The following is a 15,464-nucleotide window of genomic DNA, read 5'->3' on the forward strand; positions in this document are numbered from 1 at the left end:
TTTGAAGGAAAATTAAGTTGTGATTAAAGTTGATGAATAGTCGTGATTTCGTTATTTTTAAAAACAAAGTCCTTTACTGTTGTATTCCAGGTTCTTGTGTCTTTTTTCCATGAATACGCATATTGTAATGCAAAAACTTTAAGCCATTATGAATTTTTATATGTTTTATGTACACCAAAGGGTCACAGATGGTAGAAAGATTTGTTACCATGAGGTAGTGTAGCATTTTGTGATTATAAAATTAATCTGTCTCTAAATCTGTTTAAAGAGTTTTTGCCATCTAATGAGCAATATAAATTATTAATATTTTCATGTTCTTGGGGACATTCACAGCCATAATTTTACCAACACAGCTGTTTGACCTGGTGACATCATGTTTTGCATATTTTTGCATTTTAATGAGTCAGTCATTTAAAAGGTTACAAAGAAACCATAACTCATAAGTAATTAAATTATTTAGCAGAAGTATGAGGAGATCTTCTGACATAGGTCACTGTGGGAAGGGAAATTCATAGCTGTACTCAGTTGCACCTGTTTATTGGGAGGTAAATGTGTATAGAAGCTTTTCCCTTAGATTATGAAATGACTTTACTCAATGAAATACCTGAATGTATACGATGCACACACACACATACACACACATCCCCAAGCAGTGCATTTTCATTGTGGTGGAGTAAGTTGAACTATTACTCTTAGTACAAACACAAGCATAGCTTACTTACCATTTAGAGTTAACTATCCTTGAATGTGTAGCCAGATTGGTTTTAGGACTGTCTTATCGTTGTGCTTTCCTCCTTTTTTTCCCTTTTCATATTATTCTTTTCCCTTGAAGAATAAAATGGTTTCATGTAGACATTTTAGGAATTTGTACTTAATTCTGATTTGGAATTTTCTATTGAATGGACATATCTTTAAAGAAAAGGTGACTCATAGGTATAGCACTGTACCTAGCACAGTGCTTGGTTAATAGTAGCTGCTTATTAAGTATTCATTGTATGGAATCAGTTTTTAACACATTATTGACTCATTGAATACTTAGGATCCTTTTTAATGTCCTCATGCTGGCAAGTGGATTCTAGAACCACAAGGAAAGCACTCATATATATTCTTGAAAAAAACAACAAAAATATTTTAAACATGCTATTTTAATTGGAAGAAAAAAAGAAAGAGAAAGGTGGCATATTTGAAGATAAAATGATTAATGTATTGTAGTTTTTAAGCAGATTTTAAGAGTAATTTGAAACTGTAAGCGTATGTTTGCATGGTATATATATGATCGGGTCAAGTGATAACGTTTTGAAAGACTTTGAGCCTATCTTCTGTAGCTACGATATTTACACAGTTTTCTAAAGGATTTTAGTGGGAAGCTAAGAGACTATTGGACTTTCATTTTGCCTTCTAAAGCATAAAGGCACAATTTTCATGGAGAACAGTAAATTTCATAAGATAAATTTGTCCATCCAACTCTGCTTGGGACCATGTAATAGGGAGGTGTGTCTGTAAGATTCCCTATACCCACTTAGGGGTTTTGATCTGTCATAGACAGGCAACAGTCGTAACTTGTTACTTCTTTTTACTGTAATGTGTAAACATGTGGGTGTATGTTTGTTTTTTTTATGAGAATGAAAAGCAAAGAATATAAAAGATTTCATAATGCTGTAGTATTAAATCATATTTATGTCCTTGATAATGAATGGTAAATGTTTTTAATGATGCTATTGTAAATTTATAGAGTGCTTTAATAAATAAAATATTGGTGGTCAGAAGAAAAAATTGTGTTTAAGCATCATAATGTTCTAAAACCTAGGAAAAGTTAGAAACAGAACAGGCGATAATATAGATAAGTGCAAAGTGAATGTTTTAAAATAAATAGCACTTGGATGACCTGAGATGTCAGAACTAGAGACAAGGGTGTGTGTTTGTCAATATATCCTTCATGTTTTACAGACTCCTAAGGGAACAAGGGAAGATACAATTTCACCTTTTCTGTGCCAAAACATTTTAATTATATCTTCTTCCAACTACAGCGGTTCAGTAACCAAGGAGCTGACATTGATGCATGTGTTGATAAAGCTGCAAACATTCAAAATGAGATTAACAAAGATTTTGAGCAAAGGGTGACAGCTAATTTTGCACAGTGTTCTGCATCTGATTCAGGCCAGCATAATAATAGAATATTTTATAACTGTTTTGTTATTCAAAAGGACTTTTATGATGCATTTATATTTGTGGATATCTTTGTATCATACTTAAAAATTACCTATCCTGTGGCTAAAACTATTTGCACATCTATGTTGTAATGCAGAGACAATATTATAAAGGGAAAAAAAACCCTCTTACTGTAACTTGTGGGTTTTGTTTTTGTTGTTGTTGTTGTCTTTTTTTATAATCATACTTTATCCTTGGAACTCTTTGCCTTAACCTTAATTTATCTTGAGCATACTAGCTGGAGAAGGTATAGAGATGGTAAACGTATATTTTCTCATGTTGCTTAGTATGCTCTAATAAAATGACCAAGAAAAGTTATATTCAACTTATTTAATTAATAAAACTGTAGTTTCTTTATGTTCTTGAACTCCTTTGAGCACATTTCAGTGTATTTCTTTTCTCTTCTATTCTCTACTTGAAGGCAGCTGACAGTCTTCTTTCACTTTTCTTTTTGTTTGTGAAATTTTCTTTTTTTTCTTTTCTTTTTTTTTTTTATCCACTCACTTCTCCATCTGCTTTCACTTTTGTTTGCTTGGGCCGTCTCTCATCCCAACTTGATAATGAGGAATGCAGTGTGACCCTGACCTCTATCAGCCCATGCATGACCTTCTGACTCTACCATATAACCTTTGACCTTCTCTTTGACAGCTTGATTAATTACCCTGTGTTATGATTTATGAGTAAGTGCTATGTAAAAATAATAGACAACAGGTGGTCCTCTGAAAACTTTTTGTGGCATGTTTTCTTTTACTGACTAACTTGATGAGCTATTTGAAGTTGGAAACTTACTGGAATAATCTATGTTGGTCTATATCATGGTATTTTTGTACCATGGAACACGACATTAGAATATAGGGAGCTACAAGTTAAAGCATGGTTGTGACAAACATTTTACAAAATATTAGCAGGGTGCTGTTACCTAAATGCACATTGGGAGGAAGCACAAAATGGAGTCAAGTGACATTTTAGGCGTTTCAGTCCCAGGTCACGTCTTGAGAAAATTGCTGAAATAATGGAGGGGGCATTTTTCAAGCAGAGCTGCAGCTCCAACAGCTATGTTTACTTTAACGCTTCACTAGTGACTTCTGATTGGTTGTCATGACCTCATCTCACTGTTGCACCTAGGCTGTTGCAACATAGACATACCCTTGTTGTGAAAAAGATGAGAATAAACACAACATACATCTTTCAGAAAAGATGAATGGACAGTGGTTTGTCCTTTTTAACCATGGGTAGATGTAGCTTATAGGTAAATTGCTTTAGGTTTCATTTCCTTGAGGATGAGCACCTTTCTTCTTTCAAACCAAACAGATAGAATGCTGAACTTGGAAAATATGATTGATAAATCTGTGTTAAATGATCTTTTACAGAGCTTTGCCTGAAGACCATAACAGACAGTTCCATAGGTCAGAGGAGTCTACTCTGACCCCTGACCTCTTTGGTCACACGTGGCTTATAGTATTGGCAGGTTAATATGCAGAGCTGAGTACTTTCACCTGAGTTTTTATTTAGCCAACCACAAGAGATTTGAAAAGATGTAGAATTTTCTCCTATTTTCTATTTTCCTTATAACTGGTATTTAATAGGCAAATTAAGTTGGATAAATCTTCGGTTTTAGCAAGATTTCATTGGGATCAAGATACATTCTGGCTTTGGTCAGACATTGAAACATTTTATCTATTTGTAGAATCTTCTTGACAAGTACATTTCTGTACTGATTTAATTTCTTAAGCAAGGTTTCCTCTTTGGTTCTTTGTGTTTGGCATCACCTATCTGTTTTAGACCTCTGACCTAAGCCATCATTTGTTGATTGAATGATAAATGAACTATTATTTATTAGTAAGTGCATCTACAGCCTTCAAAGTAAAGGAGGCCTGCAGGCCTGTGCATTCTCTTTAAATCACAGCGAGCCGTTGTGCTGAATAAACTGCTATGTCTAGCAATAAAATTTTGAGGGTTTCTGATTAAAATTCCATGCTTTAGACCTTATAAACCTAGTTCTGAAAATGAAACTACAGTTACAGCTACAAAGGATAGAAAATGGAATGAGATAAGTGAAAGAGATTAGCCTCTTGATCACTTTCTTGATCTTCTGCTAGACTGTGCACTCAAACATAAGAGTTAATTAACAACTTTATATATACTTTGTCTCTTGAAATGTTGGATATTGGAATTGATTTGGGTAAATCATTAATTAGGATGCCAGAAGTTTTATTTATTTAGTTATAGAATGTTAGGTAATCAGTTTGATCATTTTGTCTTCTTAAAGATAATAGAAGTTTCTGTGTGTGTTTAAAATGACCTGCCTTTTCATCTTATGAGAAATTTAGCATAAATGATTAAATATAAAAAGAATACTTCCATATAAAATGTTTAAGGTTATAAGCATTAGTTATGGAGGCCTCATTAGAGTGGCAATGCACGGTTCTTTTATGATATTATATCTGATGCCTGGTTTTATAAAGTTTTGTAAAACTTTATGGGTACACTTGTTAAAGGTCAAACTAGGATCTCTTTCTGTTTCTTTGTGTATTGATTGAGTTATTGGGAATAGAGAGAATTAATTTTTAAAATGGCATTTATTCTGATTTTTTGAGATGGTTTCTTCAATGGTTTCAAAAGGTTAAATTTAGCTATTGGTATGTTATCTGCCTTGTTTTACTTTGACTATTTACTTTGATACCTTGGTTTCCATGTATTAATGTTGACATGGCAAAAATCTTTTTAGCTTTATTATATAAAGGAATTTTTGGACAATATTTGTATGTGACAGAGAAAAGGAGGAAAAGACGAAGTTTTACTAATATCTGTAGTTAGAGCATATATAAGTGGGATAGTTGACTTTATTTTGTTTCTCCAGTTTTCTCTTCCTCATTATAAAGTGGTTATTAATGGTCTCTGTGAATATCGCATTAATTAATTTATCAGGAAAATTTTAATTGAAAAATGTAAGTTTTTCACAGAATGGTAATTGAATTTGTAACAAAGACATTTATTAAAATTAGCTCTCATCTCTGCAGGAAATGTTCCTGAATATTTCTTGATTGTTATTCCATTAATTAAATTGGCAGTATGAAATATCTAAATGAGAAAATATTTTCTAAATAATTCAGGTATTTAAAGAGCAGCATTCATTGTTGAAATCTAAATGCTAAAAATTCTTTAATTGATTTATGTAGTGGTGATTTAAAAATAGAATCATTTTTCATTAGTTGATGCCTTGGTGAAAAATTGATATTGTGTCTTTATAAAATTGGACAAATGAGTCATGTAATTTTCAGTTACATAATCAATAACTTAGATAAATACTACTTCTTTGATGATTTATGTTTGTCTGCTTTTTATACTTATTTAGATAGGACACATCAAATTTCAGAGTCCATTTAAAATCAAGTAGGTGCAGTAATTTTTCAGTCAATGATTTCCAAAAATTAAAGTAAAAACTTCTGCTTAAGTAAACGTGGTATTATGAGAAATACAGTATCTAGTGATTAAGTTAAAAATTAGGCCAAAAGTTTTATAATTCTGGTGACTACAAACTTTGTCTGAAGTTTTTTCCTTTATTTGGAATTCCTTTATGGTGAAAGGTGATGCTCATAGTCTATCAATTTATTAAAGTCCCACTCTGTTACATTGAGTTTGATGTTTTTCATAATATCATTAAAATGTAGTATATCAGTATTTTCATCTCTAAAAATTCTAAGATCCTGTTTTGAGTTTGCTACTTCTAACTCATGTGTGAGTATGAGAGACTGTGTGCGTGCGTGCGTGCGTGTGTGTGTGTCTGTGTTTAAAGTTCAATTCACTCAGAGAAGGCAGGGAAGAAACATGACAGGAGACCACTTACTCATGGTACAGAATCTAGTAAGGAGGCAATTTTCTTTTTGGCCTATGGTGACCTTTTTTGACTATGTTCCTTACACCAGAGACAGTGTATGAATGCCTCTATTTCACCCTGTTTAGCAGAGTGCAACAGTGTTCTTTAACTTAACTTTTGGTGGGAGGAGAAGTTATAGCTGAAATTTGAGAAGGGCGTGAAAAGTTGTAAGAGGCACAAGGAAGAGGGGTAGGAACTTCCTTCAAATGTGATTTTAATAACTAGTCAAGTGTGTCCAACTGTAGAAAATCACCAAGTGACAATCTGTCTACCTGACAGTGATCACAATGAATTACAAGACTTTTGAATAGCTATACAGATTAGAATAAAGCAGGACCAAATAAAATATCTTTTGTTGGTAAAACTTTGACTTACCAGCTAAGATACTTAAAAAGAGAAACAAACAAACAAAAAAAAAACCTCTTTATCTTATGCTTTGATATAGAACGTTTAAGTTTTTAAATTTCTAAAATATTTTATAACTTCTCATAAAATTGGTATTTGTTTAAAAGTTTTATTTAAACATGTATTAAAGAATATATGGTATTTTGTTAATCAGTATGGCATTATATAGTTTTCATGTGTGCAAGACAACTATATCTTAATTAACAGTACTATCACTAAAATCACAACTTTAATGAACTTCACAATCTGCAAACCATATCATAGTTTTAGACAATAATATCAACTGGAGGGCAAAACTTGAAAAATCCCGAAGAAGTTTTTAGGTAGATTGTGAAATCGACCATTAAAAAAACCAACTACATGCAGCAGTGTAGCATACTTAAAAATAAGATAATTGAGTCAATGCTAATATTAGTTAATTATTGCTACAATCACTTTTTAAAAAATCATCTTACTATGGTTGATTTGGCAAAAAACAAATTTTAAACTTGAATTAGTTCTACAGTTATACTTTTGGAAAAAGTATTTAGTTTTCTTTTTCAGTAAGAATGATATTTTTCAAGCTTTATTTTCCATAGCTCTTATGTGTTTTTATTGTAATGTAGTACACTTTTAAAATATGGCCTTACAGGATTTTACAAGGCAAAATTGGGACACCCACAGTACAGAAGTGAATAGAAAATATAAGATATTAATAGCTTCACAAATTTATGTAGCACATGCTTGTCAGTGGAAATTGTTTATTCTTCTCTAATTTCTCGCGGTTTGATTATTCCATCAGTTATAACTTAATATAAGTACCAAAAGTTTTCCTAATTGTAACCATAGAAATATTTGCCTCGCTAGAATTGTCAGACAGGAAAATATATTTTTAAAACTTTAGAAAAGGTATAATAGCTCAGTAAGCTGTATTTCAGACTTTAGGACTTGTTTCTTAGTACTGGTCCCCAATATAGAGAAATTTTTATGGTGGTTAAAAATGAAAGAAATTTTAGGATTAAATAATTGCTCCCATGCCTTATAGTAGGACATTATTTTGTTTTATTATTTGTATGGCCTCCTGAAAGAAGAGAGGTGGAAAAAATACCAACTGCACAGGTTGATTATTTTGTTTCTGGTATTATAGATATGTAAATCTGTAGAATGTTAGGTCACATTTATTCCTTAATTGCTTATTCTTTCTGAAATTCAAACAAATAAAAAATGCTCATTAAAGTGCAATTGTAAAGGAAAGAGAACCCAACAAAATAGGGTGTGGAATTGTAACTTCAGCTTCCAAGAGGCTGTTTTCTCAAAATAGGTATTTAAATATTGATGTGGTTTGAAAGTGCACTTGTTATTTGTTAACTTATTTCAATTATTTGGGGGGTTCTAAGAGATCTGAAGTACTTTATAAAAAAATATAACCTTGACAATCTTTGTGTTACAGTTTTGTCTTTTTATTCTTATAAATAATCTATTTACACAAACAGTGCAGGCAAACAATTTTAAATAACTTTTTGTTGGAAAAAGTAGAACTATAGTCTTTTATAAAGAAATACTTTAGTGACTATGCAACTATATTAAATCACTTACTATGAAATTTTGCAGATTTTTTTATGAATTAAGATGGTATCTAAGATTAAATTATGCCGCCTTCTTTGCTTTCAAAACAGGAGGGATATGGAGTAATAGTACTGAATCCCAATGAAAACTATATTGAAGTAGAAAAGCCGAAGATCCATGTACAGTCATCTTCTGATAGTTCAGATGAACCAGCAGAAAAACGGGAAAGAAAAGATAAAGTCTCTAAAGAAACAAAGAAGCGACGTGATTTCTATGAAAAGTATCGTAACCCCCAAAGGGAAAAAGAGATGATGCAGCTGTATATCAGAGTAAGTAATAAGATTATTACTCTCCTTCACTATTTCTTTTACTTTATTTGTATTGTATTTCATAGTTATTATTTTATTTTTTTAAAAGAAACTTAATTCTTTAATTTTCAGCCATTCATATCCCATGGTTGTTACTTGGATGAAATTTTTTTTTTATTCAGAATTACAAAATATGTCCTTATTTCAATGTGATATTTTACTTAAGTTTCAAAAACAATTATGAATGCACCATACAAAACATCAGTCTTCATCTTGGGTGGTGATAGTTTTAATGCATTCTTTTCCTATGAGCAACCATCCATCCACGGTGTTCCAGCTTAACATCCGAAGGCAGATGGAGGGAGGAAGAGTAATTAATATCTTAATAAATATTTAAACTAGAATAGTTTAGGGATAGTGTAATGAGGGAACTCTCTCCTTTGCTCTTTTCTTACCCAGTGAACCTTTGCACTTTGTAATGCTAGCAGCATGGGATCGTTACAGCAGTGCTGCCCAAGGAGTTCTAATTCGTAGGGGGCACAAACAATTTTATTTGAACTTTGACACATTCTGCTTGATATACATACTGTGTATTGTATATATGAGACATATTTATGCAATTTTCAAAGCCCTTATTATGGGTCCTACAAATAGAATTTAATAGTAAAGCGTGTCAAAAATGCTACTAGGTAAGTAAAATAGTAAATTGATATGTTCTTTAAAAGTGAGCAATTCAGAACATTTAAGCATAGACAAATTAACACTTCATAAATTATATTGTAGGATAGTAGTAAAGTTTCAAATTAATCAGTTTGAACTATTTGTACATTTCCTTTAAAAAAAGTTTACTAATAAAATATTTCATACCATCTTTGAGGGAAATACATAACCTTCTGAGTTATTTTCTTCATTCTCATTCATTGCATAATCCCTATACTTTTGGGAATTACACTCTAAACTTTCAAGACTATAGGTCGGTTTGTTGAGTAAGTTAGGGTAGTTAAACAGGACGAAAGCAGCATATAAATCCTCATGACCCAAAAAGGTATCCAGACCGAGAATACCCAAAGCTCATCATACAGTGACTCAAGCTAAAGTTAGTCAGATTGCAGTATTTAAATTTCCAAAAAGCATTTCACTATGTAATATATTTTTTGAAAAACAAAAACAGTGATTACATTGGAATCAATAAATAGCTTGCTTGTTCTAATGTAGGTATATAACCGTTTTTTCTTTCGTATGGCTACTTGGTGTCATGGTGTCACCTTCTTTATCGGTTGTCCTAAGCTTTCTAATTATATGATCCAGTCTGTCAACTACCATTCTTAGGACAGTTAAAAAAAGTTAATTCTGATATCCAGATTTCGAAAATGAATTGTAAAAGCTTTTGAAATATACACATCATTAAGAAAATTCACATGCTTATGTAAAATGTAAACAAAAAGTGATTTTATGTATTGTTCTTCTTAAAGTTTGTTTTATTTGCCTATGATATATACAGATTATGGATCTATTTCTGACATCTGTCTTGTAGGTTTTATATCTCCTTTTCTATTTTCTCTTGTCACCACTGCGTGGGTATTTTGCTTTTGTTCCTTGTATTTGTGCATTTTCTTTTTTCTGTTTTCAAATCTGTTTCTCTGCCTCTGTTTTTCTTCTTATATCAAGGGAAAAAATCTTTTTATTTTGCTTCATTTTTATGATCTCTTTTTCCCTTTGTTTTTTTTCTTTAATTTCTTTGTTTTTTTTTCTTTAATTCTGCTATTTCTTTTACACTCCTGCCGTTTCTACTTCTTTCCTTATCATGTCTTTTTGCTTCTTTCTCTCTTGTCCCATTTCACTCATCAGTCTCAGTTCCCATTGAAAGCACTTAAAGCAAAAACAGACACTTTTAGATAATACAACTATATACCTGATAGTCTTATTTATGAATGTCATTCTTCCTTAATAAATACCCTTTCTCTTAAAATCTTCTAGAATTGTGCAAAATAGCAGAGTTAAGCTGGTACTCTTCAGACATAGTTCTAGATAGTAAGGTGTGATCCTGTGGTGGAGAAAGAGAAGAATGATTCATGTTGTGTAAGATGCCTTAATTCTTAGGTAGTTTTGATCCACTCAAGAAGTGACTTCTTGTACTCTCCTTTCCAAAACATGTCTCCAAAAAGTGTTTGTAATTTTCAGACACAGAGCATAATATGTGGTAGGGATAAATTAGCATAAATTTCTATACTTCTTAACTATTTACATTTTGAAGTTGATCATCTAGTCTTTGGAACAATCCCATGAGGTAAGTAGATCAAATAGTTTTATCCTTATTTTATAGTTAAGGAAACTGATGCACAGGTGGCTTATTTTTGTCTAAGAGAGCAGATAACTAGTAAATGGTGAAACTAAGTGTTGAAACCAGGACTTCTAATTGTAGATTCTTTCTCCATTTGCTTTTTACCATATTGTTCTATAGTTGGAAACAAAAAATATACATGAAATATGATTAAAACAGTTATTATAAAAGCACGATATAGGTGACATCTGATGATTAATAGATTTTTATCAGTTATTTAATAGATATTAAATAATAGTTATTTAATAAATATGAACAATATTTATATATTAGATATTTATAACAAGTAATAAGTGCACACAAATGTATTACATTATGTATATATACATATACACATTCTCTCTTAATAGGATCACTAATATTGATCCAATTTTATATGAGAAGACTGTGAGTCAAAACTTAGTAATTTCCCCAACATAACATAGCTCTTAATATAAGCTTCATGAGGGCAGGGACTTAGTCTGTTTTGCTCACTATTATATCCCCAGAGCTCAGAACAGAGTCTTCATAATAAATTTTTATTTGGTAAGTAAGGTGGTGGAGGCAAGATTAAAATCCCACACTACTACTTTTTTTTTTAATATGTCCTGCATCATTAAAGTATGCTACTTGATTGTGAGGAATCTCATTCAAACAATCCAAAACAAGCAAAAATTACAGTGTTGGTCCCCTACCTACTCCAGTGGCTGAGAAAACATTACGAAAATTAATGATAAGAAGTCAGTTTCTCAGACAACTATCATATGATCTCTTTGATATGAGGAAGTGGAGATGCAAGGCCGGGGGGGGGGCTTGGGGGGAGGTAGGAAAAGAAAAAATGAAAAGCTGGGATTGGGAGGGAGACAAACCATAAAAGACTCAATCTCAAGAAACAGACTGAGGGTTGCTGGGGGGAGGGGGGACAGGAGAGGGTGGTGGGGAAATGGACATTGGGGAGGGTATGTGCTATGATGAGTGCTGTGAAATGTGTAAACCTGGCAATTCACAGACCTGTACCCCTGGGGATAAAAATACATTATATGTTTATTAAAATAAAAAAATTAAAAAAAAAAGAAGTCAGTTTCTCAAGATTTATTTAATACCTTGATCTATATCTTTGCATCTGAATCTATAAGAGTGAGATATCCTGGTTTGTTTGTTTTTTTTAAACTCTGTCCTCAAGGTAGTATGTTTATGGGTGAAAACGGAAATGTTTCATGCTGACTACTGCTATTTCTGTTGTGCACCCTTGCTCATAGAGTAGAGCCAAGCTGCTATAAGTGTTCTGTGCTGTACACCTTTGTGCTATGTAACTTTGCTTCCTCTTCTTTCCCTCCATCTAAATTCTATCCATGTTGTAGTGCCCAACTGAAATCTCACCTTTTCATATCACCATAGTCACTTACTATGACTCATGGAAGTCACTGTGACGGGTTAACTTATGTGGAATTTATCATTTGCTGTCCTGAAATATCTCTTGTGGTTTTGTTTCATAATATTATTAACATTTATCTTTCATGCATTTCCACTCCCCATAATATTGTAGTCTTTGAGCATGCTATATTGGTCATTCCTTACGAATAAACAGAAATGAGTTAGTATTTACAATAGTACAGTATGTACAATAGTACACAGTATGAGGAATCAGAAACTGATAATAAACCCACTCATTAGAATCCAATACCCTGCAGGGAGACCAAAGCAAAAAGACTAGGCCTTAGTCTAGAGATACCTGGATAATGTGACCTGCAGCATAGAAATGAGGGATATTCTGGTACCAAACTGGAGCATAAGAGGACAAGTACTCAGACTAAGGAAGATCACTTAAAAGCACTTTACAGTATATATGTAGAATCTAGCCAAAAGTGACTTGATGCTGATCTGTGTAATACCGAGTTGGAATTGCTTAAATATCTCTTCCATAGGAGACTTAATTGTGGGCTGTGGTGATAGGAAGTAAAAAAGAGAGATTAGACCCAGAAGGTTGAAGGGGAAAAAAAATGCTGCAAGTGGAAGGGGGAAGGAAATTACATGGCCACAGAAGGAAAAATCCAAATGTGGAGGAGACATTTACAGAGTAAGAATCTTGGCAAAGTCTGGCATTACACATTGAAGATACTCAAATATTTATGGCTTGATTGCTTGTTGACATCCATCAAAAATCTTATCCCTTAACATGAGAGATATTTGGTGTCTAGTTTTCTGACGGATTTTTTCAGCATTTATGTGAATTTTTGCAATTGTTCAGAAACAGCCAACTGATAAACTGAAGCTTTCTTTCAAAAAATATGTTTTTGATGCTCTGATTTGGGTTATGTTCAAAATATTGGTGAAGGCTAATAAATATCCCATCTTCTCTGTACCTGTTCTCTTCTGTACTAAGGCCACTGGAATCATTTCTATCTAGTGTTTTAGCAACCAAATTTAATTTTTTTATATTATAGTCAATGAATGTTTAATCTCTGGAACCATTTTATTTTCCTGGTATATTTAAATATTTGCATTTTCTTTTTTTCTGGAATCTGTTAAAAAGCCAAAATCACCTTTCAAATTTTGTAAATATCTATTATAGACAGGCAGAAGTAAACTAGAATCCAGGCCTAAGACTTTAAGATTAACAAAGTGTAGGTTTTTTTATGTACTAAATGAGTATAAATAAAAATGACTAACTATTGGATTATGTAGTACATTTCTGATGCATTAGAAGCAGAGCTTGAGAGATCAAAGTACTTACTGTTTCATGTGGCAACTTTCCTTAAGTATGAAATAATGTACTTTCTGGCATATATTATGGCTTATTAAGGGGATTGATTTGGTCTAGGCAATAAACATCATGTCAGACATGCCTGGCAGGAAAACCTGCTTAATATGTTTTGTAATAAGACGGAATTTTTTGTTCTCGAAAACATCTGCCAACTGAATTCAAGAGTGAAGACAGAAAATGTCATCAATTTAGTGGTAATCCTATAAATTTAGTTTCTTTCTGAGCAACACATAGCAAGACACACAAAATTCCCAGTGTTAATCACCACTGGTTATAGTACTTTGTAAAATGATGAAACAAAAACATTTTATTTTTATATAATGTGTTAATTAATTCATAATGAATTTTAATATTTCAACTGATAAAATTTTAACAAGCATCTTGCCAACAGATCATTTTTTAAAGCATCTGTTTTTTAATGTGTTGGGTTGAGAACTGAGTCAAATGGCTAAATATGTACATATATTCTTTTAAAAAACATATTTCTACCCCCATAATTATAGATACACTATTTTTTCCCCTTAGACCACCAGGGGCTGCTGCTGTTCACACTGGGTTTTACTTTCCTCTGAAACTGAGTACCCCCCTCCCATCACACTGCATCTTTTCTTTCTTCCCTTTTATCTCCTTAGCCCTAAATCTTTTAATATATAATGGAAAGAAAAAAGAACAAGTTTAGCTAGTAATTTAATAATCAGTATAAGAATTTATATTTTAAACATTTTCTACATTCCCAAACATTTACACTTTCCCAAATGAACTTAAAACCAGTATTCATTGGGCGCCTGGGTGGCTCAGTGGGTTAAAGCCTCTGCCTTTGGCTCAGGTCATGATCCCAGCGTCCTGGGATCGAGCCCCGCATTGGGCTCTCTGCTCAGCAGGGAGCCTCCTTCCTTCTCTCTCTGCCTGCCTCTCTGCCTACTTGTGATCTCAGTCTGTCAAATAAATAAATAAAATCTTTAAAACAAAACAAAACAGTAGTCATTGAAGATTTGATAATAATTATTTTTATTTTCTGTTTTTAATGTCTGAATAACATTCAGAATCATACCCATTGCAGAGATGTAGTATGGAGATGAAATTAAACGTGCAGAATTTGAATGACTGAGTTTGAATCCCAGCTCTTTCCACTTTATATACTGTGACCTCAAACAAGTTAACTTCCCTATGTCTCAGTTCTTTTGTCTGAAAAAATGAAATGATAATAATATATGCAAAGTGAACATGGTTTCTGACACACCGTGTTGGGTCTTCAGGGCTAATAAATAACTTCCTGTCTTCTCTCAAATTCATAATCAACTAAGAAAGTATCCAATCCTTGAGGTTCCCAGCTTTTGTACCTTTCATTACCTTGTACCAAAAATAATGACGTCTCTTACCTTCCTGAGTTTGGAACCCAGTGAACAATATGACAAAGGAATCAGACAAAAGGAGATCAAAACACCAGCTTTACTAATTGATATAGTTCAAATGGAAAATGTGGCTTAGATCTGTGACTAAATTTAGATGACCTAATTCATTTCCCCCGAAACACATTTTCATCTATCTTCCAAACATCCACTTCCCCTTTCAGAAGGTAGAAAGCAAGTTGGAATGTGTCCTTTTTGCAAGTAGCTTTGAAAGATGCCCAGAAGGGCTGAGTCGAGCATTCTGTTTCTTCCCCCAAATGTACTAATCAAGTCAGTCACTCCCCCAGTGGGAGGGAAAGAGTGAGGGATGGTGAAACAAATTGGGAACGTCACTCCAGCTATATGGCTTCACCTGGAGCCAGAAGGGAAATGGGTCCCACCTGACAAAAGTTAGCCCCTAATAAAAAGATTATTAGTAGCACTTGCATCTTCTAGCAACTCAGTAGAGCAATATTAAAATATAATCATTAAATGTTCACTAGGGATACCTTAGTTTCTTCATTTTAAGGTTTTCATTTAAAAGGGAAACTGATCAAACCTGATTGCAGAGAAAGTAGCCACAAAATTGTTTAATTTTAAAGCATTTAAAGTGCCATGATTCTATTTTAAGTAATCAGAAATCAATCTT

The 15,464-nt window shown here is 32.7% G+C and overlaps 1 protein-coding gene across 1 annotated transcript in view; it reads left to right on the top strand.

Annotated features, from left to right (window-relative positions):
- Nucleotides 1-15,464, top strand: part of ARB2A (ARB2 cotranscriptional regulator A) — a 427,333-nt gene that overhangs the window by 178,662 nt on the left and 233,207 nt on the right. The window contains exon 6 of the mRNA XM_080803670.1: nt 8,146-8,364. Within this exon, the coding sequence (XP_080659796.1) occupies nt 8,146-8,364 (219 nt within the window). The remainder of the gene's footprint in view (nt 1-8,145; nt 8,365-15,464) is intronic.

This window comes from Martes martes (genome assembly GCF_963455335.1).
Source record: "Martes martes genome assembly, chromosome: 5".
NCBI lineage: Eukaryota > Metazoa > Chordata > Mammalia > Carnivora > Mustelidae > Martes > Martes martes.